The 25,565-nt window shown below is 38.1% G+C and overlaps 2 protein-coding genes across 2 annotated transcripts in view; one reads left to right on the top strand and one right to left on the bottom strand.

The window, feature by feature from the left end:
- Positions 1 to 1,052: 1,052 nt before the first annotated feature.
- On the bottom strand, positions 1,053 to 10,147 carry LOC137983312 (succinate--CoA ligase [ADP-forming] subunit beta, mitochondrial-like). Its single transcript, XM_068830519.1, has 12 exons — positions 10,038 to 10,147; positions 9,799 to 9,955; positions 9,182 to 9,290; positions 7,655 to 7,745; positions 7,467 to 7,538; positions 6,949 to 7,051; positions 6,224 to 6,388; positions 5,864 to 6,025; positions 4,830 to 4,972; positions 3,290 to 3,410; positions 2,683 to 2,771; positions 1,053 to 1,633 (listed from the first exon to the last, which is right to left on the bottom strand). The coding sequence occupies exons 1-12, from the start codon at positions 10,119 to 10,121 to the stop codon at positions 1,559 to 1,561; spliced, it is 1,371 nt and encodes a 456-aa protein (XP_068686620.1). The 5' UTR covers positions 10,122 to 10,147; the 3' UTR covers positions 1,053 to 1,558.
- Positions 10,148 to 10,294: 147 nt separating this feature from the next.
- Positions 10,295 to 25,565, top strand: part of LOC137982099 (mediator of RNA polymerase II transcription subunit 12-like protein) — a 48,590-nt gene continuing 33,319 nt past the window's right edge. The window contains exons 1-15 of the mRNA XM_068829146.1: positions 10,295 to 10,391; positions 10,459 to 10,533; positions 10,623 to 10,667; positions 11,781 to 11,891; positions 13,715 to 13,804; positions 14,144 to 14,303; positions 15,411 to 15,589; positions 16,817 to 16,927; positions 17,923 to 18,107; positions 19,065 to 19,395; positions 20,020 to 20,119; positions 22,261 to 22,394; positions 24,211 to 24,342; positions 24,466 to 24,592; positions 25,232 to 25,506. Of these exons, the coding sequence (XP_068685247.1) occupies positions 10,314 to 10,391; positions 10,459 to 10,533; positions 10,623 to 10,667; positions 11,781 to 11,891; positions 13,715 to 13,804; positions 14,144 to 14,303; positions 15,411 to 15,589; positions 16,817 to 16,927; positions 17,923 to 18,107; positions 19,065 to 19,395; positions 20,020 to 20,119; positions 22,261 to 22,394; positions 24,211 to 24,342; positions 24,466 to 24,592; positions 25,232 to 25,506 (2,133 nt within the window). The 5' untranslated portion in view covers positions 10,295 to 10,313. The remainder of the gene's footprint in view (positions 10,392 to 10,458; positions 10,534 to 10,622; positions 10,668 to 11,780; positions 11,892 to 13,714; positions 13,805 to 14,143; positions 14,304 to 15,410; positions 15,590 to 16,816; positions 16,928 to 17,922; positions 18,108 to 19,064; positions 19,396 to 20,019; positions 20,120 to 22,260; positions 22,395 to 24,210; positions 24,343 to 24,465; positions 24,593 to 25,231; positions 25,507 to 25,565) is intronic.

Genomic DNA, 25,565 nt, shown 5'->3' with positions numbered 1-25,565 from the left:
CTGCACGTGCAGCACGGATTTTAGCAAGTTTGGTTGCGGTCCCCTGCATAACGACGACGTGAAATCACCAAATTTGAAGTTTTGACGACAACGTAAGAATGCAACAGAGAATCTTTCATTCTCTGTTTTCACTCTGAAACCACTCGTACCAATTTATTTTTAGGATACTTCGCCCATATTGTAGGACGTGAACGAGACTGACTAATCCCGAAAGACTTATAATAGACCGTATTCATAAATGGCGGCCAATTTATAATTCTTTTGTCGAAGTGCAAAGTAGCCTACCAAGCCTCGATACCATAAGAATTCTTGCTCTAAAATGAGGCTTGTTAGGCTAATTTGCACTTCGACAAAAGAATTATAAATTGGCCGCCATTTATGAATACGGTTTATAGAGCCAAGTTATATTTTGAGGTGACGTTTTCGTCGACCGTCGTCGTCGTAGATCTTAAAGTCCCTAATGTGTCAGGCACAGGAACTGATTTTAACGTCCTTGAACGTACCCTACCAATTTGCAAGATTTTCGGCCGAGCCATTGTTGTGGGTCTAGTGAAGAGGGCGAAGATTCCGAGAAGAACTGGTAAGGATACCTTTGTTTGATAATGATGACAGCGACTCTGAAGGTGACGTAGAGAAACGGGAGACTGTACCATTCAGGACGCTTTCATGTGCCAGGTGACAGCAGGCCTTTTCCTGCGGACGCTTGGGTAAGTAATCCTATGCAGATGCAAATTATACCTTGCACTGTCTTTATTGCCTCCGTTCTTCAGTAATAATCTCATATCTCGTTTTGAGACTTATCATTAACTGCTTCATACAACATATCGATGCTCTAAAATTATAATTTCCCTATCATACCTCCGGTTGGGATGTTAGGAGCAGGTTAGGGACTGGGATTTCTAAGCAAACGTGCCACTGGGAATGGGATTTTGTCCAAATTTGAACTGGGAAATGGGATCACCACCCTCCCCCCCTTCCTCCCTCCCCCTCCGCCCCTTCATGAGGACGATTAATAAGCCAATATGTAACCGAAAAGCGCTGTTTCTTTGGGGTTTTCAAGGTGTTACTAAAAGCAAAGTTTATTGAATAAAGTGGCTTGGAAGCTAAATGCTTCTCCTCTGTAAACAATCATTCACAACAGTTATGTATTGCTCAAGGCGTATATTCTAAGAAAAAATTTACTTTGGCAAGTACAGATCTAAAAGATATTTATGAAATGAAAGAATAAAGCTTTTCCCTTATCTATTGGATTAAAACAAGGTAAAGACCTCACTAGGAATATCCACTGACATAAATAGACATTTTGAAAACATGAATAACAGTTTTTAAAGGACAATTCACTTTCTGACAAGTATAATTCATTCATCTATCAATATTTTCTTTACTGTCAACTGGTCGAAAATTTAAGAAAATTTTACTGGTCCGAATTTTCTGAGAGTTAACATTCACAAAGAAAAAATGTCAGGAACAAGTGAAGCCCAAGAAAGCGTCCTGTAATGTCAGAATACAAGACATAAAATTAACAAGATCTTTTTGTTTCAAAGGAATGTGGGACTGGTTAAATTGGCAGCTCAAAGTTGACCTTCATTTTCACACTTCGTGCAAGCTCAACAATATTGGAGACGCGTACAACCTGGAAGCAAGGAAAAAAAAAAGTCACGATTTTTGCGAACTGTTTCAATCAATATAATTTAAAGAGGTTGTGTCACGCAAGTGCAGTTGATTTTGTGCAACGTGACCGATAGACCCTTCCCCAAAATGGTGGCAACGGATTTGAATGATTTAAAATTGAACTGAATGAAAAACTGATATCAGAAATAGAAAGAGCACCCAGTAATCCTGCCAAGCTTCAGGGTATTACGTGTTATATCAGCTGAGAAAATGTAAATTGAAATTTGACAAATTTAAAGAAGTTTGTATGACTGTGGGTATACGCCATACCCCCAGTCAAACAAACGTCTTCAAATTTTTCCTTTTTTATTTACATTTTCTTAGCTAACATTACACCTGATATGCTGAAACTTTGCAGGGTTACTTATGTAAAGGTTTTCTTTCTAGTGCCGGTATACGTTTTTAATTTGAACCTATTTGAATTTTCAGCCGCCGTTTTGGAGAAGGGTGTATTATTCACCCCTACTCGCCATGCAACTTTAAAACAACACAAGTTACTCAAAGCTTCGTGTCGAAAAATATGTCCGTTGCGCATGCATACAAAATTTAAATTACACACATCAGAGATAAACTATAAAAAACTGTTAGGCTGAACAGTTTTCAAAAATCCCAATCATAACCCATTTGAATCTTCTTCAGTTTTGACCATCTCTGCCTTCTTTGGTATTTGCTGTTTTATTCAAACCTTTCTTCAATGTTTTAAGTAGTTATTTTTACGTTTCGCTTGACTTGGTTGCCAGTTTCCAGTCAATGAATTAATTTGGTTTAATTTCGTGACAGAGCCCCCTTAATGTTACCATAATGATAATGATGATGACGACGACAATGATGCTGTTGATGATAAACATGAACATAACGGTGTAGCAACTTCCCATCCTGAGTTGATTCAAACCCAGTGGTTTCCTTTAGGCTTCCTCGCCATCAGCTTTTTAAATACTTCAAATATTATGCTCTGTACTGAGGCAAAAAAATAAACTTGAACTTGAACTAGTTAAGGATCACATATCTTACCATCTCAGCAGCTTCCTCTAGGTCATCACAGGCAATAATTCTCAACCCACTGGCAGCTATTAGCGCCTTAGCATCATCTACTCGCGTTCCTAAAGGGCAACAACAACATCAGACAAATTCTCGGAAAATCATTTTTATCACATGCAGAATTGACTTAAGTTCAGCAAAAATTTCTGCCTTCAACAATAATGACTGAGATAAGTTCATAAAGAGAAAAAAACACTTGCTGTATGTTACATTGTACAGTGTACAAGTAGTTGCACAACTGAGTTAAAGTACATGTTAACGAGCCTTTATCACAGACAGCATTGGTTTAGAGCGCTTTCTGTTTGCCAGAACTGGCTGGCCACACCCGTCAATTTTCAAAGAAAATAAAACAATTTGAAGGAATACTTGCAACTTGCATGATAATCCCTCGAATTCTTCTGGAGGAGTATAAATAATCCTTGAAGTGTGTTCATTTCAAGGCTTTGTAGAGTTAGCCTTTCCAAACTATGCATGGCTTGACTGGTCAGTTCTGTCAAATGGAAAGCGTCCTTAACTTGAGCAAATAATTGCAATGTCTCTAACAATGTTCACTGAGATGGGTCCATAATAAAAAAAGAACCTTGTAGTCGAACAACAACAGGTATAGAAAGGTCAAGTTCCCTTGCTGCTGCAATGATTCCTTCTGCTATTATGTCACAGCGCATGATACCACCAAAGATGTTGACAAGAGTGGCATGAACCTACAAAAAGGAACGAAAAGAGAGTTTTCACATTGGCCAAGTAATCTGTTGCAAATTACATGTACAGCGTATATGTTAAGTTGAAAAAAACTGCGAGGGCTGGCACTATTAAAACGTATTCTAGTCTCGGTATTATGAAGCAACACAGTCTTGCTTCTCCATCACATACAATGTAATACTACTACTACTACTACTACTACTACTACTACTACTACTACTACTACTACTACTACTAATAATAATAATAATAATAATAATACTTTAATACTTAAATTGATGTTAAAATAAATAGATAACGTAAGTTAATGTTTCCAAGCAATATAGAATAATAATGTCTTTACTAAATATTTAAGCCAATTACAATTAACAATTATTCGCCGAAGGCGAAGTGATTATCGGTGAATATTCACTGATAATCACTGAGCCTGAGGCGAATAATTGTTTCAGTATAAATACACAGGTGATTATTTAAAAAAAGACAGAAAAAAAAACATTCCAACGTGAAATCGTCTTCACTTACAGTGGCAAAACGACTACTGGCAGCCATTTTGTCCGTCGAGGTGATTATCAGCTAATAATCCGAGATAGCGAGCCAATGAGAGCGCGCGATTTTGTATAATCACCTGTGTATTAATTTTATACTAATGACTTATTATTGTTCTCATGATGTCCATGGAAGGGGAGAGACACCAAGAGAATACAAATGTATGTTCTTAGTCTGAAACAGTTTGCTGGCAGAGCCAGGATTTGATACACCTACTCTGAGACCAACAGTAATCTTTAGCCTCCTAGTTCTGTTCACAATAAATGTGTAAGGTCGTTGTCACATGGTGTGACCAGCAGTGTCCTGGGTCCGGTTGTTCCAAAAGCCAATTAACACTAATCCCAGATTAAAAGATAACCAAGGAGTTTATTCCTCTACTCCCAAATGCTGTTCAACGCTGATACATTGTATTCAGCAAAACTTTGCATTAGAGGAAGTAAATCTTGAAAAACAAAAATAAGCAAAAGAAACCTTCACCATAAAGTTGAAAAAATGAAATCAAAGTTTACGTTTATCGGCTTTCGAACAACCAGGCTGAGATCAATGGAAGCTTGTATCTTCCACACTCCCACACCCCCGATTTTGATTGATTCACTGCGAAAAGACTAGAGAACAGTTGAAAACTAATAGTACTTCATTCTGCACAGTGTAGAGTCAAGAATTTATAGTCTATCGAAATTGTGCAACCCTACACAATCATGTGCACATTACTGTACATACAGGTAAATAACCTACGATAGTTACCTTTCAGGAAATAAGTCTACATGAGTTCCCTTTTTGTTTGAAAGTAGGGCAAAATCATTTTACATATTTTTACACATACTTAATGTTGCAAAAAGCCATTTTCTTTTACAAGAAATAAGAGTGTATCAGACCTTTTTATCTTCACTGATGATTTTGAAGGCAGCTTTAACCTGATTTATTGTAGCACCGCCGCCAATGTCCAGAAAGTTTGCTGGTTCACCACCATGGAGTTTGATGATATCCATGGTTGCCATGGCCAGGCCAGCACCATTTACTGACAAAAACAATAACAAAAACAAACTTACATTGATTTTGTTCTGGGAATACAATGCACAGCTGTAGATCTGTGAAACATTCTGCTGACAGCAAGAAAACTATCCATATATGTACAAAGTGATGTAGGCTCAGTCTCCAGCCGTGGGTGTCTCGGCTGGAGACAGCCTAAAAGTGATTAATGTTATTTAGCTTCCAATTCAGTTCCTTCAGTTGTGTGAGTACCATTTTGCTCAATGTTGAGCCCTATGCAAACAAGGCTTGCTACTGTACACTGTGTCAAGTCAGATGATGTCATGTCAAGCAAAATTGTCTTGATCATTTAAGCCATTGACTTCTGGGAACGAGACTTGACAGATTTTACTCTAACACCAGACAATTTTACTCGTCAACTGAGGCCACCCTAGCCTCCTATGGTGCCGAGGGATCAACAGGTTAATACAGTGTACAATGTACTGTACATTGTACATGTATATTCCATGTACATTGTATTGACTTATGGAGAAGGTTAAGTACCTACAGGTATAATTACGATAACACTATTCCAGTAAAAAAAAAAGGAATAAGAAATGCTTCCCGTTATGATAATTAACGTAAATGTACTGATAACAAGTCATTTAAAAGGAATCTAGTGTAAAGTTCCTAAAATTTTAAAGGTGTTACAAAACCTGAAATGAGCCGCATGGACTTTTTATTAGGTCATGTCACAAAATTTGCACCATGCAATACACAGGTACATGTAAAAGTACAATGTCCTGTAATGACCAAATTAAATCTGAAGACGGCTTGGTCCACATGACTTGTGCTTAGTACAATGTAGGAAAACAGAAGTTATGCAATTCTCAACTTCAAATGACTACTTTTCCCTAGAGAGCTCTGTACTGTAAGTTACCGAGACACCCGATGCTTCCATCCAGACCAATGTAATTCAAGTTTGATTGTCCAGCCTCAACTTCTCTCTCATCCTCCTGCGACCAGTCCTTTAGTGTGAACACTTCAGGTTGTCGAAATTCTGAGTTGTCATCAAAAAGGAGCTTGGCATCCATACATACAACTGAAAAATGATTCAAATGATAGATTGCTTTTCATAGATTATTCTTACTTGACCAAAATTCCTCAACACTAATAAAAGTTTTTTAAAACATACACAGGCACACAGTCTTTCAACAAAAGAAAAACTGTTATTGCCTCATCCAAAGGTGTCTTACTATTTGTAAAAAAGATAAACAAAAGTGAATTAAGATGATCTTACCTCTACCCAGCAAATCTTCACTCATCGGATTAATTTCAATCATTGTCGCATCTCTTCCAATGAACAACTCATAAAGCCGAAGCATCCAGTCTGATGCCTGATCAATGCAAGCCTCACTAAAACCCATTTTTCTAGCAAACTCAGTGGCGTCCGCTTTCGACAGACCTAGGGGATAAAAATGATAATTGAGCAGCTAAATATCCACATACATTGTAATAAAATAGTTTGGCATTTACATGTACAGTGTACTCCCCTACGCTGTGTCACACAGTGTATTTTATAAAGAGCATTCTAGATACATTGTGTAAGGTTGTGTAGCACTTGACAGATTAAAAAAAGAAAAGGAACTTCATTTACTGTTAGTGTCTACCGGTAGTCGTTATAGCGCTGGAGCACTAATTGGGGATACTGTCAACTGAAATCAACAAATTAATGCAAATCAAATCAAATGTTGGTTTTTGAGGAGAGGCGAAAACCAGAGTACTTGGTGGACAAAAACCTTTTGGAGCAGAGTACAGAACCAACAAACCCAACCCACATAATATGACACTGAGTGTGGGAGTTGAACCCAGGCCAGATTGGTGACAGGCAAGTGCTCTCACCACTGCACCATCCCTGCACCCATTGAATCAACATCATGAGTTTTAACCTCACAACCTGAAGAAATTAACTTTAAACAAATTAAAAAAGGAAGAAAGATGATGTAATCAGTATTGGATACAAACCATTCATGATATCAACACCCATTTTGACAATGGCATCAGGTGAATCCTTAGCCACTTGTTCAATATCCACTCCTCCCTGCTGGCTTCCCACCAATACTGGTCCCTGAAGGAACAAAATGGTCAAAAAATTAAAGAGGCACTTTCACAGTTTTGCGCATGTCCTTAGCAAATTGCTTTGGTTTTGCATTACTTCACTCAATGATTGCTTCATAGTTCTCACGCCACTTTTTCAACCAATCAAAAGTGAAACCAAGACTAATCGTGGCTCATGTGTGCTCATTTTCCCGTGCTTTGTGTCGGCTCTGTGTGATTACTTCAAGTTTTGATTGGTTTACTGGATTGTCTCCCTACTTTTTGATTGGCCAAAGTAATTATTTGGTTTTGGTTTCACAACACTCGATTGAAACTTGCTCTGTTGTCAATGTCATCATCGTTGGTATTATTGTTGTCACCATGGTCACCAGAATAAAGAACGCCATCCACTGTTTTAGTGTATACATGTATCATGCTGTCCATACCTTAAATGCTCTTTCCATAGCAATTGCAAAGTAATATTCTCTTCTTGCATAGAGTCTTTCACAGATGTAGACCTAAAAATATGAAAAATATATATATTTGTGTGCTATTACAGGTATAAGTTATAATATTTACCAACGAAGAACTTACATACAGTACACGGAGTGTAATCAAAATAGCATTGACTAACTTCATTGCATATCCTCCCTAGATCTCCAGTTTGTTTTGTGAAAAGCTTTTTACCAAGCATTCTTGATGCCATTTCTTTTGCTTCATCTGGTCTACAATGACAAAAATATTATTATAAATTTAAAACTATTCTGAAAAATAATGTGCGACAACACCTCAGTGGCAATACACTGTTATTATTTTAACAAAATGGAGGAAATGAAGGTGAATGCAATTTAGCAGTTTGTACCCATTGACTCCTGGGAATGACACTTAGGGTGCGTTCGATTGAACCTATTCCGGAATAAGAATAAGCGGAGTGGTGATTTAAAACGGTATGTCTGGCGCTTTTGAAGCAACAAGGATAATAATATAAATGTATGCTTAAAATAGCATTTTAGCAAGTGTTTGATAATTTTAATGAGAATCTCCGTAAAAACGAAGGATTTCTAACTTCTATTCCATGTATTTCTGTTCTGGAATACGGTCAATCGAACGCGCCCTTAATATATTTTACTTTGTCTAATGCCACAAAAATAAAATAATAAAAAAATATTAATATTAATGAAAAAATAATGATCAGTTCATCTACAACTATGTAAATTCTCTGGACCTGCAAGGAATATCCAGAAAATTGAAAAACACTTACACTGTAGCCCTCCTATATGTACTTTCTGATCCATTTTGATACCTGCAGTTGGGCAGGGCTTGTTATGAAAATTTCATAAATGTGCATGTACTGTATGTATACAGAAAGCCTGGTACGCGCCTTTTTGAGGGAAATGAAATGAAAATCCTAATTTGTATTTGTCCATTTTTTGATAGCCTTTGCATTTCAACATTACATGTAAGACTACTTTCATCAGCTACATGTATAGTATATAGTATTTTGGCTTTCTTGTGAATATTATTGTTATCAAGTCCTGAAGTATGGCCAAGTGGCCTTGGTGTGGCCAAGAGGCAGCATGGCTAAGAACACTGTGGTCAGGGGGCTTGCCGCGAGATTCAAAGATGCCAGGCTCAAGACCCATTCTGGTCAGTTGCTGAAGTTGTTCCAAGTGGCCTTTGGTTCAACTTCTTGGCTGCGCCTCTAAAAAGCCAAGTGGTTTGCCTTCAGCTGCTTGAGATTCTTAAAATTGTTCAGTTCGGTTGTATCATTAATGTTTCATTGACCCTGAAAAGCACCTGTGGGGAGTGGTCAGTTAAGAAATTACTTTTAATTTCATTTAAGTTTAGGGCTTCACTGTAAGCCACAGTTCACCTTTATTTTTTCTAGTTCAACTTTGCAATTGGGTCACAAATTATACATTTACCACACTTCATGGGAACTCATACCAGACCCAATTTATGAGCAATATTTATTGCAGAATATCTCGCAGCATCTGACCATTATTGTTTCCCCTAGGCAGCATTCTTTGAAGAATGAGTCCGAATACAATAGAGGTTATTCTTATTCAATAAAATGCAAATAAGTTGCAGGGTATTCTGCAATTTTAGCCCTTTATTATGTACATTGCATATCAAGAACACAAAACCATTTTTTACTCACGAAAACACAATCCTAACACCTCCCTTGAGCCCTCCTTCAAAAGTGCCTTTTCCGCGGCCACCTGCAAGAACCTGGGCTTTCACTACCATGTCCGAGTCACTATCAATTCCTGCAGAAGAAAAATCAAGACACTTTCATGTTAACCATGTGCATTTTTCTTGTCCTTACTCTTCTTCATCACAACCATCTTTATCATAAATACTCATGGCATCAATATCGTCAAAATCTTTGTGCCTGTCAACTCTGATGCCTGGATAGAGAAAAAGTCTTGCACTCCCAGATTGAAGGCTTGTTATCTGTTTCTTTAACAATTTAAATAGATTTTCTTTTGCTTGTCGGTTTTTCCTTCCATGGACGCTTTAATTTCTTTCTGAAGAGGTTGCGAACGCATTTGAGAGGTGCTAAGAGAAGTCTGGAGTGTCAGTCGAAAACATAAGGTCTTCTTCGAACAAAGCAAAGGAGTCATCTCGTTCCTTTGACTAAGGACAGAGTTGAGCAGTGCACGGTTGTCATCATCGATATACATGTATGGACTGTTGCAATTGTCATCAATCGATGATCGCTTTTCCTCATTTTCACCATTACAACTTCTCACTAATATTCACGACAATCCTCACCCAGAGTGGAAGCTATTTCATAAGCTTGCTCAGGAGTTTTCGCAACACCGCCCTTAGGAATAAGTATCCCTGCCTCTTGAAGCAGCTTCATACTGTGATGTTCGTGGATAGATAGATCTCTAGTTTGTTGATGTTGGCAGCCATGAGCACTCAAAATCTGCGATTAAAAGGCATTAAAGGGATAAATATAGCCCCCTGAGAAACGAGCATTATTGCTTCGTATAAGAATGGACTTTTACTTGGGGGAGAAGCCTTGCTTGAGATCTCAAGCTGCCAGCTTTCAGCTTTCGAAGACAGTTCAAAGCACGGAATGTGGCAGCCATCTTTGTTTTCGTCTTGCTTCCCTTACTGCGCACGCGCCGTTTTTTCGATAACCGCTTGCCACTGTACGGCAGGCATGGAACACGCGGGTGACCACGCGGGCGATCACGCGGGCACGACACGAGATCTTCGTCCCCTTTTGCTCCCAGGCTCCAGCGGCTTCAAAGATAGAGGGACACATTCTTGATGTCAAGATGGCGGCCCCTCGTCCTCTCAAAAGACCTCGTTTGGGCCAGCCGGATGTCTATCCACAAGATAGTAAACAAAGAGAGGTAATGTCTTGCTCATGAAGCTACATTTAGAACTGGGTGATGATTAATTTCCCTGCAACACTTTTAGGATGAACTTACGGAAGAAAATGTCAAGAAGGGATTCAGTTATCAACCTCTTCCGTTTAGCTCAGGATCAGTTGAGGTTGGTGTCGCTTTGAAGCTATAGTTTCTTTCAATTTCACGGTTTTCGTTTGATGAAAACAACGTTAACTTCTGGAAATTTTATTCTAGTATGGATCGGCGAAGGATATCATGTCCAATGTGCCGTTGTCAAAGGTAGGTTTTTGTTTTAAATTAAGCTATAAGCAAAATAGTAATAAGACTTTAATTAATAGTACATTTAAGCTTAAGATGTATAATGAAATGTTCGTGCCTTTTTTCCTGCTAACCTTGCATTTTGAGAGTTCGACAGTCTTAAGGTAATGGAGAGAGCATTGCAGTGCAGTAATTATTGGGAGCACAGCTGGCTAAAGCTCTTACCTGTAATACTCTAGAATACGTCTGTTTCCTGTTGACTAACCGAAGTGACTTGGGGGTTTCCCAGTGAAGTAGAAATCCCCTGGGGCGGGGGGGGGGGGGGGGGGAAATGTGGTACACTCTTATACGGGCTATATACATGTAGGTATATGCCGCCCCAAAGGGTATGTTTTTTTTTTTTGGGGGGGGGGGGGGGTGAAACAGGGTATCAATTTTGACCATTTTGGTCTGAAATAGGGTATGGTTTATGCACTCAAGTCTTGAATTTGACATGTTTTAGAAGAAGTTGCTTCTTCATCATTAGGGGATAAGACCAGTAACAAAAGCCACTGTCAAATTATTACGCCAACCGTGTAACAGCTGAAATAGGTCTGAAAATATGTCTGAAATGAAACAGGGTATCACATTTTTGGTTAGGTCTAAAGTAGGGTTGGGAAAAACATAGAATTTGGTCTAAAATGGTGAAAGAATTTCGGAAAGCAGGCTGCACACCCCACCCAATTTTTCTGGCAGTACCCCCCTCCCTCCCCCCCCCCCCCCCAGCTAGGGGGTAGAAAGGTCCAATGTTGTTAGGATCTTGCTGGCTTGTCACTTAGTAACAATCCTTTAAGATGCCGAGCCATCAAAATGTATAATGCTCCTCTTTCTTTTGTTTGACGTTATTGACGTTATTTGGACTGAGGAGCTGCAGAGCTGTCATGCCACCAAATATACATAGTCTTTGTTGTTCTTTTCTCTCTTTTTATCACTGACAAGCTTCCAACGTGTAGCTGTAGATCCATCAAAATAGTTACCTTTCTCATTTTTTCATTTTGTCATTTCCCCTTCCCACTGCTGAACAGAAAGTGTGGGGTATATCAGACAAAAATAGATGAAAAAGGATTAATTAGTTTTGTATATATTTCTTGACAGTTCGCACAAAGCTTCAGTTCCATTTTAATAGAAAAACAAAAACAGAATACTTTCACCTCTCAAGATGGCAACAAAAGAAAACCTCAGCCAGCCAAAGATAATTTTCAACCTGTAAGTACTGGGTATATAAATGAGGCTAAATGTGGTAATGTGGCAGTTTGCCTGGGATATTTGCTGGGCTCCAATTGACCACTCCCCATAGGAGCTTTTCAGGGCCAGTGAAACATAAGCAACGATCAATGGCTCACCTCCTGTTCAGGAGCACTCTAGGGGAGTGGTGGGTGGAGATTTTCTGTAAACTGGCAAAAATAAAATGACCCTCCCTAGGTACGTTGTAGGAGGCACGGTGACTTCATGGTTAGTGCGCTCGACTCTGGATCAAGTGGTCTGGGTTCGGGTCCTGGCTGGGGACATTGTGTTGTGTTCTTGAGCAATACAGTTTACTCTCACGATGCCTCTCTCCACCCAGGTGTATAAATGGGTACCGGGGGATTTAATGCTGGGGGTAACCGTGCGATGGACTGGCATCCCATCCAGGGGTGAGTAGAAATATTCCTAGTCTCTTCATGTTACAGAAACTGGAGGTAAGCGCCGGCCTGATGGGCTTTCTAGGCTCGTAGCAGACTTTACCTTTTTTACCCTAGGTACGTGTAAGGGATTGAAATGTCTTTACCCTCCCCTGGAACTCGTCCTAAAATTCTCTGACAACCCCCCCCCCCCCCCCTTCCCCCACCAAGATAGATAATGGCTCCAAAATTTGGTACACAGTGGTAGAAGAAAATGGTTCAGTACTTTGCAAGTGATATCTCTGTTGGACAAACAGGACCACAAAAAGTTTTTGGCTCGATAGGATGACAATAGCTTCAACCTCTGGAAACCAAGATACACTCTGTGCGTTCAAAACTTTCAATAGCTTGTTTTGTTTATTATGTGACAGGATATGTTATGTATGGCATGATTTGCAGACATGCTGGTTTGTATTCATGTTATAACATACGCTGTAATATTAAAGGATCCCTTTATGATCATAACGGCTTAATTTGTTGTGACCCTCCATCTGTTTCTTGCTGTTTTTTTCATGACCCTCCCATTTGAAGGGCTCAAAAAACTGTGACCCTCCCTGTTTTCCACCCCCCCCCCCTCCCCCTCTTATAATTTCTGACAAGTGCCTTAAGGACGGTGCCTACTATTGTTATTGCGCATATATGTAGGTTCTGCGCATCTCCAGATACTCGGATTTCCTATCGGTAGTGCTTACTAATGCAGCGCTGTTTTTGCGTGGTTTAAATTTATGCAGAGAAAGCAGAACTTAGCAAGCGCTCTGCGTATCCAAAAAGAAAATTGGGGGTAACCATGCATTTTTTAGAGTTAATTAAGCTTTAATTTGGAAAGGAACACCATACATTGCTTTGTATTTCAGAGCTTTTTGCTAATATTGTTGATTAATTATCTTTGAAAAATGCGTACGTGTAGTTACCCCTAATTTTCTTTTTGGATTTTAATAACACTTGTTGAGATCTGCTTTTCCCGCATATTCATAAAACTGCGCAAAAATACCTTTGAATTAGTAGGTACCATCCCTAAAATGATTTTATCATCAATTTTCAACATTGTCTCAAGGTTATTCATTGAAGTCGTGCTTTTTTTAGCTGTCAAAAGCTATTCATCATCATCAAACCAATTTTGATCCGGGTTTATCCCCGTAAACGGGGGTGGCCGGATTTACCCCACTTTAGCAGCAATCTTTCTAACTCCCACTCTCCATCTTGCGCGATTCATGGCGTCCTTTTTCTCCAGATCAACACTCTTGCTCTCCTTCTCCACTATTAACTCAAGATTATGATTAATGTACTGTACAGTGTATTACTTATCACTGTAATTTATTATTAATATTCATAAATATTAATGTTAATTTTTTTCATGTGCAAATGTAGGTACATGTTACTGCTCGTTCTCGTGGATTTATTTCTACTTGGTTTCAAGATCTTGCTGGAAATAAACCCCTCACAATTTTGGGCAAAAAAGTGAGTTAAAGAAATTATTGTATGCAGCTGGCATAGCCAGAAATGTTTATTCTAAGTCTGGTTTGCTTTCTTTAGTTTTTGTCCATTTTCTATTTTCAAATTCCCCATATACACGTAAGACAATAACCTTTGCTTGCTCCCCAAAGTTTGCATGAACTATAATTGTTTTCAAATTCTCCCAAAAGCATTTGAAAGCAATAGTTTATGCAAAATCTGGGGGGTGGGGGGGGGGGGGGCAAACAAAGTGTGTTATGAGGAATTTGAAAATAAAGAATAGTATGCTTTTTTAGGCAAAACTGAAAATCTAAAAAGACAAAAACGATTTTTGTGTTACTCCAGGTGCCCATTTTCAACAAGAAGGAAGAGATATTTAGTAGCTTGTGTGATTATTCGATCCCCATGCTTCGTGCTGCATGGTTCATTAAAATATCATCAGCTTACACGACGGGAATCAATGAAGCCAAAGGCAAGAAAAGGGCAATGGCTGATCCTGCTCAAGGTAAAGATACAATTCCCAAATATAGATGTAATACCGCCGATTCTGTTGTTAAACAGGTGGATCCATAATATCAATCAAAATTGCACCAAGAAATCAGGGTGTATAATGTTATTTAACAATTATTCCACGAGCGTGCATTGGATATGAGATGATAGATAGCCAACGAGGCGTGTAGCGCCGAGTTGGCTATAATCATCTCATATCCAACAAGCGCGAGTGGAATAATTGTTTTATTAAAAACGCCCCCAAAATATAGAAAACTAGACTACAATAAAAATAAAAAGGCCCAAAAAATCACGCATATGCTTGCCGTGTTTGTAGATCATGGTATAATGGCTCATAACCCATGATGGCTTAGCCAATCAAAACTCTTGAATTGCATTATCCAATGATCCAGTTTTTAATAATTAATATTATACCACACTTACATGACTGTATAAAATTAATATTGCTGCCAAGACAGCCATTCTAATCGTGTTCATTTGGGATGCACAGATTTCTGTATGTCTGTGTTGTGCCCTCAGTACATTGTATTAAGGACCGCATTGTTGCACATAGCAAGTGATATCTTTTGGTTTACCTCTCGGCAGTATTCCTCATACTCATGGTAATAACTAGTTTTGAACTTTTCTGGGTGAATAATTATGCCAACAGGCAAAACATAAACTTTTACAGTTGATTCAGGATAAAATTTATCACGTAGTAAAGCTCACTGTTTTGCTTTTTTATAATGTTATTCGACAATATAAGATTGTAGTTTTGAAGTGACGATTCACAGGAATGATAGCTGCTACCTCATTTTCTTCTTAAACAGTTCTTGTTGTTATTTAATTGAGGAGTAACGATTTCGCAATAGTTGAATCGAGTATGAATAACTGAAAAGGTTCCACCTTGGTGATTTTGTGAGAATCGAGTGTTGAGGATCAAGTAAATCGAGTCTTGATCCTCAATTCTCACAGGATCAAGTTGAGACTGTCAAATTACTTTTGCACGGTACTGTAGCTCACTGCCTACAATGTAGTATGAAAAGATGTTACTGGCACTGTTTATAGAATTTTCCCTCTGGGTTATCAATATAATTTAGTATTTTCCTGTTTTTTTTTCCAGATTGGACCCATGCCATAACAAAATACTTAAAGGATCAACTGAATAAGATAGCAGATTTCTATCAAAGTCACTTTGGTGGCTTAACATCCACTCAGCATCAACAACGAATGACACCTGAAATGGAACAGGCTCTTAGACAATGGAATTATACAGTGCGACTTTCACAATGGCTATATGAGGTGAGAGGTGACATCTAACATAATTTCCGCTTTGTGTCAATTGGCCTAATTTGGATTAATCATTTTAATTTATAAATAAAGCCAGGTGAGGGAGAGCACAACGGAGGATGAGCCCTGGTGCAATTACACTGTGCAATGCAAAATTATTGTCAGATATAGGTTGTTGACAACCTATTGGCTAGTGTGCTTGACTCCAGAAGGAGTGGTCCGGGTTTGGATCCTGGCCGGGGACGCTGTGTTGTGTTCTTGGGCAAGACACCTTACTCCCATGGTGCCTCTTTTCACCCAGGGCCCGGTTGTTCGAAAGCTGATTAACTTAATCCAGGATTAGCGTAAACTTTTGTTTCATTTTTTTAACTTTTTGATAAAATTTCCTTTCGCTTATTTTTGTTTTTCAAGATTGACCTCTTCTTACGTAACGTTTTGCCGAATATCAGCGTTGAACAGCATTTGAGAGTACAGAAATAAACTCCTTAGTTAGTTTTTAATCTGGGATTAGCGTTAATCGGCTTTTGAACAACCGGGCCCAGGAGCATAAATGGATACTGGCAAAATGCTGGGGGTAACCCTGCGATGGACTAACGTCCCATCCAGGGGGGAGTTAAAAATACTCCTAGTCGCTTAGTGCTACGGAAACCGGGGATAAGCACTGGCGTGTTGGGTCATTGGGTTGGAAAGAGCTTACCTTACTTACCTATAGGTTGTTGACAAGGTGCGTGTAGGAAAACTGGAGTAACCAGAAGGAAGCCCTTTGGAGTCAACTTGGTATCCACTGAAACTCGGCCCCTATAATACAACACCATTGTAGAAGTGCGACATGCAGAATGTTTGGTGGCTGCAAGGCCAGTCCAATAGGCAACTTTCATGATGGCGTCATTTGACTACAACTAGAGTTCAACTTTTTCTTTTCTTATTTAAATTTTGTATTCCCAGTGGGGTAAAAATAACAATAGCTCTAATATTAGCATGAGACAAGCAAAACCTGAAGGTTTCTGGTACATGGACTTGTAACTAGTCAAATGGTATCATTATGCAAATGTACTATTCCCAATGCATATAGCATGAGGCATTCACGGTTAGTCATAATGCTGCTCTTCAGGACTAATTAACCTTGGTGAACAGCGGTAACCGGTGTTTTTCCTTGGAAACCAACCATACACTCACAAAAACAAAAGAACAGAGCTGTCAAGATCCAGGGAAGTAATAAATTATTATTTCTGTTTACAGGAGAGTCTTCTTGACAGGCAGGAGTTTCTTCTGTGGTTGTTGGATCTTCTTGATAAGAGCAAAAATGCGGATGATTTGCTATTAAAATTCCTAATCCCATTGCTGCTGAGGGTATGGTCCCATAGATGTAAATGAACAGTACAATGTGGACACTACTAAACTACGAAACAGTGAAACATCGAAACGGCGAAACAACAAAACAGCGAAACGACAAAACGAAGTACCAAAACACCATGTATGGGGGCTGCACCATACATTGAATACTAACCGACAAAGGTTGGATTTGAGATTAAAAATCGTTTTAGGCCTAATTAGGCCTAAAAAGTTATTGCTCCTAATCTCAGTATTAATCTGAATCCTAATCTTAATCTCAATGAATTTGGAGTAATAACCTTTTAGTCCTAATTAGGCCTAAAACAATGTTTAACCTCAAATCCAACCTTTGTCGGTTAGTATTCAATGTATGGTGGGTCATACATGGTGTTTTGGTGCTTCGTTTCGCTGTTTCGGTGTTTAGTAATGCCCGTACAATGTTAAGTTATCCACTGGATATTTATTAAGGCAACAGAGTTCATGTTAAAGTTTGTGTTGCTGGGATTTTTGTCCCTGTTTTCTCAAGCAGTTTAGTTAATGATGTTTGCTTCATTACTTCCTAGACACACTAAATAATTAATTTTAAAGGTTTAGAATAAGACTTGAGGGACACCTTATCAAAATTGACGTGCCTCTTATTAATAATATTCTACAAACGTCTGAGGGAAAATGCAATGCTTAACCCTTTCACACCTAAACTGGCTTAAACCGTCCATACTTAGTATTTTACTCTGTGTAACGCCAGATGATTTTACTCGTCAATGGGGAACCCCCAAGAGTCAATGGGTTAAACACTCGCTGACCCATTAATTAACCCATTCACCCCTAAACCAGCCATACTTAGTATTTTACTCTGTCTAACGCCAGATGATTTTACTTGTCAATGGGTTAATGCCAGCATTTCATGGTGACCAGAACACAATATTCCTTTTCAAAATCCATCACGTAAAGGAAACAAAGGGTGGAATCATGTGGAAAAGAGGCCAACAGGTTTCCATTGCCCTTCATTGCAGTATGTTGATCATCTAGTCTTGTCCCAGACCCTGGCCAGGAATCTTGCCCAGGTGTGTTCCAGGAAGTTGTCCACACTTTATTCGGCAGCAGAACAAATGCAGTCTGAACAGCAGGGGTCCAGCAGCACTAGCAAGACTGGCAGTACATCAGTTCCCAGCCCTGTGTCTTCTGTTACCTCAGATAGGTGAAGATTCCTTTATTGTGAAAAAAGGGTCTTTCTCAAAACTCTAGATCTGCCAAATAGCAATTTTCACAGAAAGTTATAAATGCTTTTCAGCTGAAATGAATGTTTTGGACAAATTTCCAAAATCAGTGTAATTTTGACTGAATGGAAAACCTTTTAGGGTTTTCACTCCAAAACTGCTCAAAACACTGCCAATTAGTAGTTTTTACAATACCGGTAATTTGCGCGTTAAGGCTGAAACGAATGTGTTGGACAAATTTTCAATATCAGTACATGTACGATTTCAACCAATTAAAAAAATGTAGGGTTTTTGCTCCAAACTGTTCAAAACACTGCCATATACATGTAGCAGTCTTAACAAAAAGTTGCACTTTTAGGCTGATTATTGTTTTGAATTTTACACTGCTGTATTTTTTTTGAACAGTAACTGTTAATGTTCCATGGTAAATTAATTTTACCTATCACCAGTTTCAATAACAGTTATAGTACTAGTAACTACTCCATGTACTAGCTTAGAAGAGCTTTGAGATCACCAGTCAAACTTGCCAGTACAGGATGGTGTTTTCTTGCAGCTGTGATCTTTGAGTTCTCAAGCCTTTTTGTGGCATTTTACTGTCCTAACTAGTGATTTCCTCAAGGATTTTGCTTACTCCAGCAACCCTATTAATGTGTACATGTATTCTTCCTTTCTGATTCACTGAGACGTGTGAAATCGCTTGGAAAGTGAGTCATTGTGTACAATTGATTTTCTCGCAATGGAAGACGTCGTGGGGATGAAATCCCCCCAGATGTCCAAAGTCCCCCACACTCATTACTATGGTTCTGAGATCTGTTTTTCAACTGTATGGCAGTCTCACATATTGCTTTTGATTGATCATCAATAATACAGTAGATTTGTGTTTGAACATAAGAATGAAAGTAAATTATGTTCTGAATTTTTCCTTGTTTTAACCGCAGTTCATCCTTGACAGTTGTCAATCCATCTCAGCTTCCTGTCCTTTCTCAATACAAGACATGTCCTCAACATCATGCCCTTGTTTTAGCGCTGAGTTCCGTCCTTCAAACCATCGCCATCTGCTGTCCTGGTGCACTTATTTGGAATTCAAACCCTTGCGCTGCAGGAAGTAATAACACTGTTGGCAACACTAGTAACCCTGCTGGTGCCAATACTGATGTCACGGGGAGTAAACCTGTTGTCTTAGGATCTCCTCTGGATAAGTTACCTATTGCACCATCTGCAATGCCACTCCCTTCCACTGGAAATGCACAGGGATCCCTAAACGCAGAGGTCAGTGATGAAGCCTGCAATTTTTTGTGGCAGCTAGCTAATATGGAAAGCTACTGCAGTCAGAATAGCCAGCTGCTTTTGTTGTGTAGTCAAGTTCTTTAAACCATAAGTGCGGTAGTCATGGCTCTATGCATTCTGTACTCTACGTGTGACTTCGTGCAAGCTACTTGATTAATCCCAATCCTTAAATTAACACGTCAGGGGCAAGCCTTTACAGTACGTGGGAGAATGCCACCTTTCCTTAAGTCCTACATGTAGCAGTATACATGACATTATACATAATTATACATTATACATGTATAATTTATGTACATACATAATTGACCTCTCCCTGCAAAGGCATTTCACGGTGAATGAAACACAATCAACAAAATGACAGAAAAGAATGTTCAATGACAACAACTGTTAAGAATCCCACCTGGCTGGAGGCAAACCAGTTGGCTATTTACAAGACAAGTGCAGCTGAGAAGTTTTTTTAAAATTAATTAAATTATTTATTTATTAATTTGTTAATTTTTTATTACAAGACAAAGAAAAAACTCAAACTGGTTTGCACAATTTTAAACCCAAAAAAAAAAAATTGAACCACAACATGTGCATTGTGCATTATTTTGGTTTTGACAGCTGCTCTCAGTTTTGCTTGCAAGTGAAGAGGAAATCAAAACTAGAAGCAAAGCAATCGAATCACACTGGTCTCCTGATAAGTACCAAGACAAATCATCAGGTAAGATGAGTTCAATGACAAAATTTACTTCCATTTTCAAAGATGTTTGTCTCAATTTTGACTTGACAGTAGGGAAAAATTATGAAAATGGTAAGTTTTATGTAATCTTTTGAAAGAACTCCGTTGCTTTTTGTTAAGTACTGAGGTACAGTGAATCTCTCTATACATGGTAATAATTATCTTACAGTAAGGACACTTGAACTGTGAACACTTGACATTAAATTTTTTGTGTACATTTTTTTTTTCGACTACTAAGAAATAAAGGCTGATCTTATGATGTACAGCTGTATAGTGTTACATGCATAGCATTTTGTAAGTGTAAAAACATTAAATACTGTTGTTAAAAGGACGAGCCCACATTCTGTAGTCACAGAAAAAAATGTACAAACAAATATCAAGTGTTCATGGTTCGAGTGTCCTCACTATAATAACCTGGCTATTATTATTATTTTTTTTTTATATCCCTGAGGTGAGGTGATTGCACAGGAAACTACCAGTGTCGAATTTGAACGGAAGGTTCAACTACTATAAAATTATTGTTGTGATGCGTCAAAATCTGAAAAATGAGTAAAAAATCTTTTTTTCTTAAATAGTTGATTGCAAGCTTTCAACAGTTTTACAAGTTTATTTGACATAAACAACATGAAAAACAGTTACTTGTGAGAGAATGTTCTACCAAAAATTTACATGTGTAATTTCAAATTTAGCCAGTTTCATTGGGCCATACTGTAGAATGTGGCCCACTTAATTAGCCGATTAGCCAATAATTATTATTATCCATAAGAAGATTAAAAGAAAATAATTGTTTAACCACCAAAATAATTATTCTTATTTGCAATTTAGTTGTATGCTCAGGGTGCAAAGAAAGTCAGTTTTATAGCTTGCCATTTGGGCAAGCTGTAGCTGGCATGTACTAGCCCGAAAGTGATTTCAACTAGCCTGAAAAAAAAAATTGATGAGCAGGATTGATTACAGTTCTTCTGTAGTTTGAATACCTGCCAAAAAAATCAATTGCCCACAGGCAAGTCAAGAACAGAATTCACTAGCCCGACAGCAAAATCCATGCACTAACCCCAGGCTATCGGACACCACTTTCTTTGCACGCTGATGCTACACATGTAGAACAGTAAATAATGCAAACAGAGGAGAGGCAAATTAAGGAAAGTCAGTTTATTGTAAGTGGAGACCAGGTTTTGGGAGTTTAAAGAAGAATATCAGAAAGAAATTTAAGGAAATGTATAGCAAGTAATGCAAACTAGCTGCAGCTATTTTTAAGGGGTATAGAAACAGGAATTCTGCATCAAAGAGATATGCACCAGATAGTGAGAGCACTTTTTTTAACCATTGATCTTTTGATTTAATTCCAAGACACCACAGGATGGTCAACTTCACAGCATCGAGTCTAGTCTACCTTTGACATTGCACAGTTTCCACTCGCAAAAGTGTGGCGATAGATCTTGTGTGTTTGACTCTCCATTGCACGTGTCCACCTCTGCGTTGTTTTGCATCTGTCAATACAGACAACAGTTTCGTAGATTGGTGTTCCATGGTCTTAACAATGCACATGCATTGTTCTGGTTCAAATTTCTTTTTGGTTTAAAAGTTTTCGAACCAGTTCGATTTTGATTCTTCTTTGTCTATGATTCAATAGTATTAATCGGAGACAAGGGAAAATCAAAATTGAACTGGTTTGAGAAAATTAATATTTAACCAGGAAAAAAAATTGAATCACTGCACATTCCTTTCACAACACATGCTCTCGCTTTGCTTGGCTTTCAAATGCTTTAAAATTGAGTAGCTAAGCTATGCAATGTACTTTGTAAAAGCTGCATGGCGCACTGCATGGCTGCATGATTAAAATATAATCATAATTGTTGATAATTAAACTATGCACTTATTTTTTATGATTACTTTTTTACCTTTTTTGTAATTTCATGTGGCATTGCACTTTTTTTGTATCAATCTTAAATGTACTGTATGCCTTATCCGCCATCTGCTAAAGTAATACTTTATAAGCTAATGTTAAGCTTACCGCTTTAACATCATTGGAAAGTTATTTTTCATTATTACATGCAATATAATTGTTGAATCCGTCCACCCTGCTAATTTCTTTTCATTTATTTTAGCCCTCTCTATTTCAGTTTTAGCCGTAAAGAGAGTTCTAAACACACTGGAAATCCTTGATCGTTACAACTTCAACAGAGCAGATTCCAACAGTTCCATTGATTCACTTTATAGCAAGATTTTTGCAGATTCAATTAAGACAGGAGGACAGGTGAGTGGTTACAGTATTTCATTGTCATCGTCATCATCATTGCCATCCTCAACAACTTTCCTAATGAGGTTTCATCACTTTTTATGACCATACCAGTATGATGATTTTTAATTCTTTTACATGTATAAGTGTAGATTACTTCAAAATCCAGTTAATGACAGTGGCTCCCATTAATAGTAATAATAATAATAATAATAATAGTTTATTGATATCCCTCTCGCAGCCTAAAGGCTGAAATTACAAAGATGGTCAGTGACAATAACAGACATACAATACAAAGACAGTCAAATACATGTAGATAATTATATAAATAGATCCACTGATCTTTTAGTGGCATATTGTACGCTTACTTCCATTTAACTAGATAATGACATGAATGTTGTGCAATCGATGATTAAAGAAACATTTTTTCAAGGTGGTAATGAAAGCTTGCAATTTTTCTGGTGATCTATTCTATGTAAAATAACAATTCAAATGAACACAGCGTTGTTGCAAAATTGGAGTATGTGACTACGTGATGCAGATGTAGAGTATCTGTACTAAATCACCAAGGGTCGTCATTTCAAATCCCATCTGGGGCTCAGATTTTTTCAAGTTCCCATTTGATGATGCATAATAAAACAATAACAATAGTTATTATTCCACTTGTACTTGTTGACTAGTTACCAAGTCATATCCAACATGCAACTTAAGCATAAATTATTATTGAAAAGATTCAACTATTAGATTAGGATAAAGCTTAAACTCAACTAATGGTCATGCCAAGGTGCTCAGAATCACTCCAGTGGAAGGTGACATTCCAAGTGTTGAGGAGCTGGATTTGCATCTACAGTACAGTACTTTATATAATAACCCAAGTTATTTTTGCATTTTGATTGGTTCTTGCCTATGCATCTAGAGGAGAGACGCATGATTCACATCACAATGAGCTCCTAAGCGAATAGAGTTTAATTCTTTTATCGCCTTGTGTGCCACTTTTTTGTTCTTACCACATTTTGACGTCATCTGTGATATATTACTGAACAGACGCACGGCAACATGGAATGTATTAATTTTGTTAAGAAGATAAATTATATGTTCTACTGCTTCAAATAGCGATTCAACTAAATTCATTGTCGATGTTCCCAAAACAGGGTTGCCTTCGTCCAGTTAACAGTATATTTCAACAACCATGTTGTAATCATGACTCTCAACTGCATTGTGCAGTCACATGACTTGGTGATGCAGTCATAGTCTGTACCTCCGTTTGACATGACCCTTGCTCACCACAGAGTCTCCAGTAGCTCAGTGGTTAGAACATAGGATCACAGAGGGTCATGGGATCAAATCTCATCTGGGGCTCGAAATTTTCTGAGTTCCCATTGGACGATGCATAATATGTTTCATACGTTTCAATTTACAGTAATAATGATAATGAACTTTAAGTGAAATGAAAATGTTGATGGAACCCACTGGGGACTCGGAAAAATCCGAGCACCAGATGGTGCAGATTTTTCAGAGTTTCCAGTGTACATGTATATCACGCTCACATTCGAACTTTAAGTGGCAACTGTATTAAAATTTTAGTGCTAGGGCACTGATACATGTATTTTGGACACTAATGAAAGAACTGTCACAATCATTTTCCCTGTAGGGTTGTAGGGTATAATTTTATGAGCTGATAACTGAAATTGAATTAGCCTATAAGAAAGCTACATCTGAGAATGAGAATTTAATGTTATTGTTACAATTATTATTATAATAAATTACAGTATATAGTGTCTTTGTGCTCTTTTGCCAATCTGTCTTACTGTTGTGGCTTTTTTGACAACTTCAGGCATCTGGTACAGATGAAGCAATTGCTCTTTTGTTGTTTGAATGGGCTGTAAGTAAATACCGTGTTGGAAAATTCCGGGCCCTTGCTGTTGCCAAAGTATTGCAGAAGAGACAAGTTGAAATATTAGATGAGGTAAGATTGGTGTAAGTACTTTAGTTTAATTAATTTTAGAACAAAGATGATAGCCTGAAACTATGTTTTTGGTATCCTGCATCTTTTCACTGTAATTAACTTTATTGTTACTTTTGACACTAGAGAGAAAGGTCCAGTGTACAAGGAGAAGAGGGTACATCATCAAATGTTGTGTCTGGAATGACAAGTTCTATACCACCTTTTCAAAAAGTGTTGATGAATTTCTTGGATAATTATGCTCCAGTTGTTGGTAGGTGTTGTTCTAATATTGTTTTGCTTTTGGTCCCCATATACAAGTACACGTAACATTTTGGACTCTCTGCTTAACCCATTTTCTCCTACAATGCAGCAGTGAGACTTAAAGTGGTACTACGACCAAAAAAACAATTCTTTTTTTTCCTTTGGAAAATGCTCTGTTTTACGGGTATTTAAGGCCACTTAAGCTACACAAAACGGAAAGAAGTCGAAACAAGGATGTGATATCCAGGAATGGAACTCAGGACCTCTTGCACCAAGGCCGTGCAGTCGTGCACTAACCGACTGTGCCATACAGTAGAATGTAAATGCCAGATTTGAAATGAGTTTATGTGTACATGATCTCCCATCCACAGAAAACATTTAACTGAAGTGCAAAATTCCAGGAAGGGGATAACAAAATTGCAAAATCAATTCATAAAAAGTTAAGAGTAACCATTATTCAACTTTGAAAAAATAATTAATGTTTGGTGACTCCTAATAATATTACTTACTGTTGACCTTGGAACATTTTCTTACTGATGTGGGTTGACTCGGAGTGAATCATCAAGTACACTGTACTTGGCTATGAATACTGCATGTGGTATTCAAATATCAATGCCTGAATCCTACACACTGGTCTTTGTTTACGTAGATGGAAGCTATCAACACAACAAGGCTCATCCCAGCTTTGCTCAGCTCACCCTCCTCTTTGGAGAACTAATCAGAAATGAAGTGTTTTCGCACAATGCTTACATGTGCAGTCTCATATCAAGAGGAGATCTACAACCAACCCCTCCTGTGTCCATCCCATCTCCACCCCGGCCAGCAACCACAAGTACGGAGCACCCCCCTGAGGTTGAGCCTCTGGGAATTGAAGAATGTGTACAAGAAGGGGATGCTACAGGGGGGATAGACATTCACAGTATGGTAGGTCTTGATACATTTTGGCTTAAAATTAATAAGCTGAGTTTACCTTTTGTTACTCA

Source organism: Montipora foliosa, chromosome 13 (genome assembly GCF_036669935.1).
Source record: "Montipora foliosa isolate CH-2021 chromosome 13, ASM3666993v2, whole genome shotgun sequence".
Classification (NCBI taxonomy): Eukaryota; Metazoa; Cnidaria; class Anthozoa; order Scleractinia; family Acroporidae; genus Montipora; species Montipora foliosa.
Note: the sequence above shows the minus strand (reverse complement) of the source record. Positions and strands in the feature narration are given on the sequence as shown.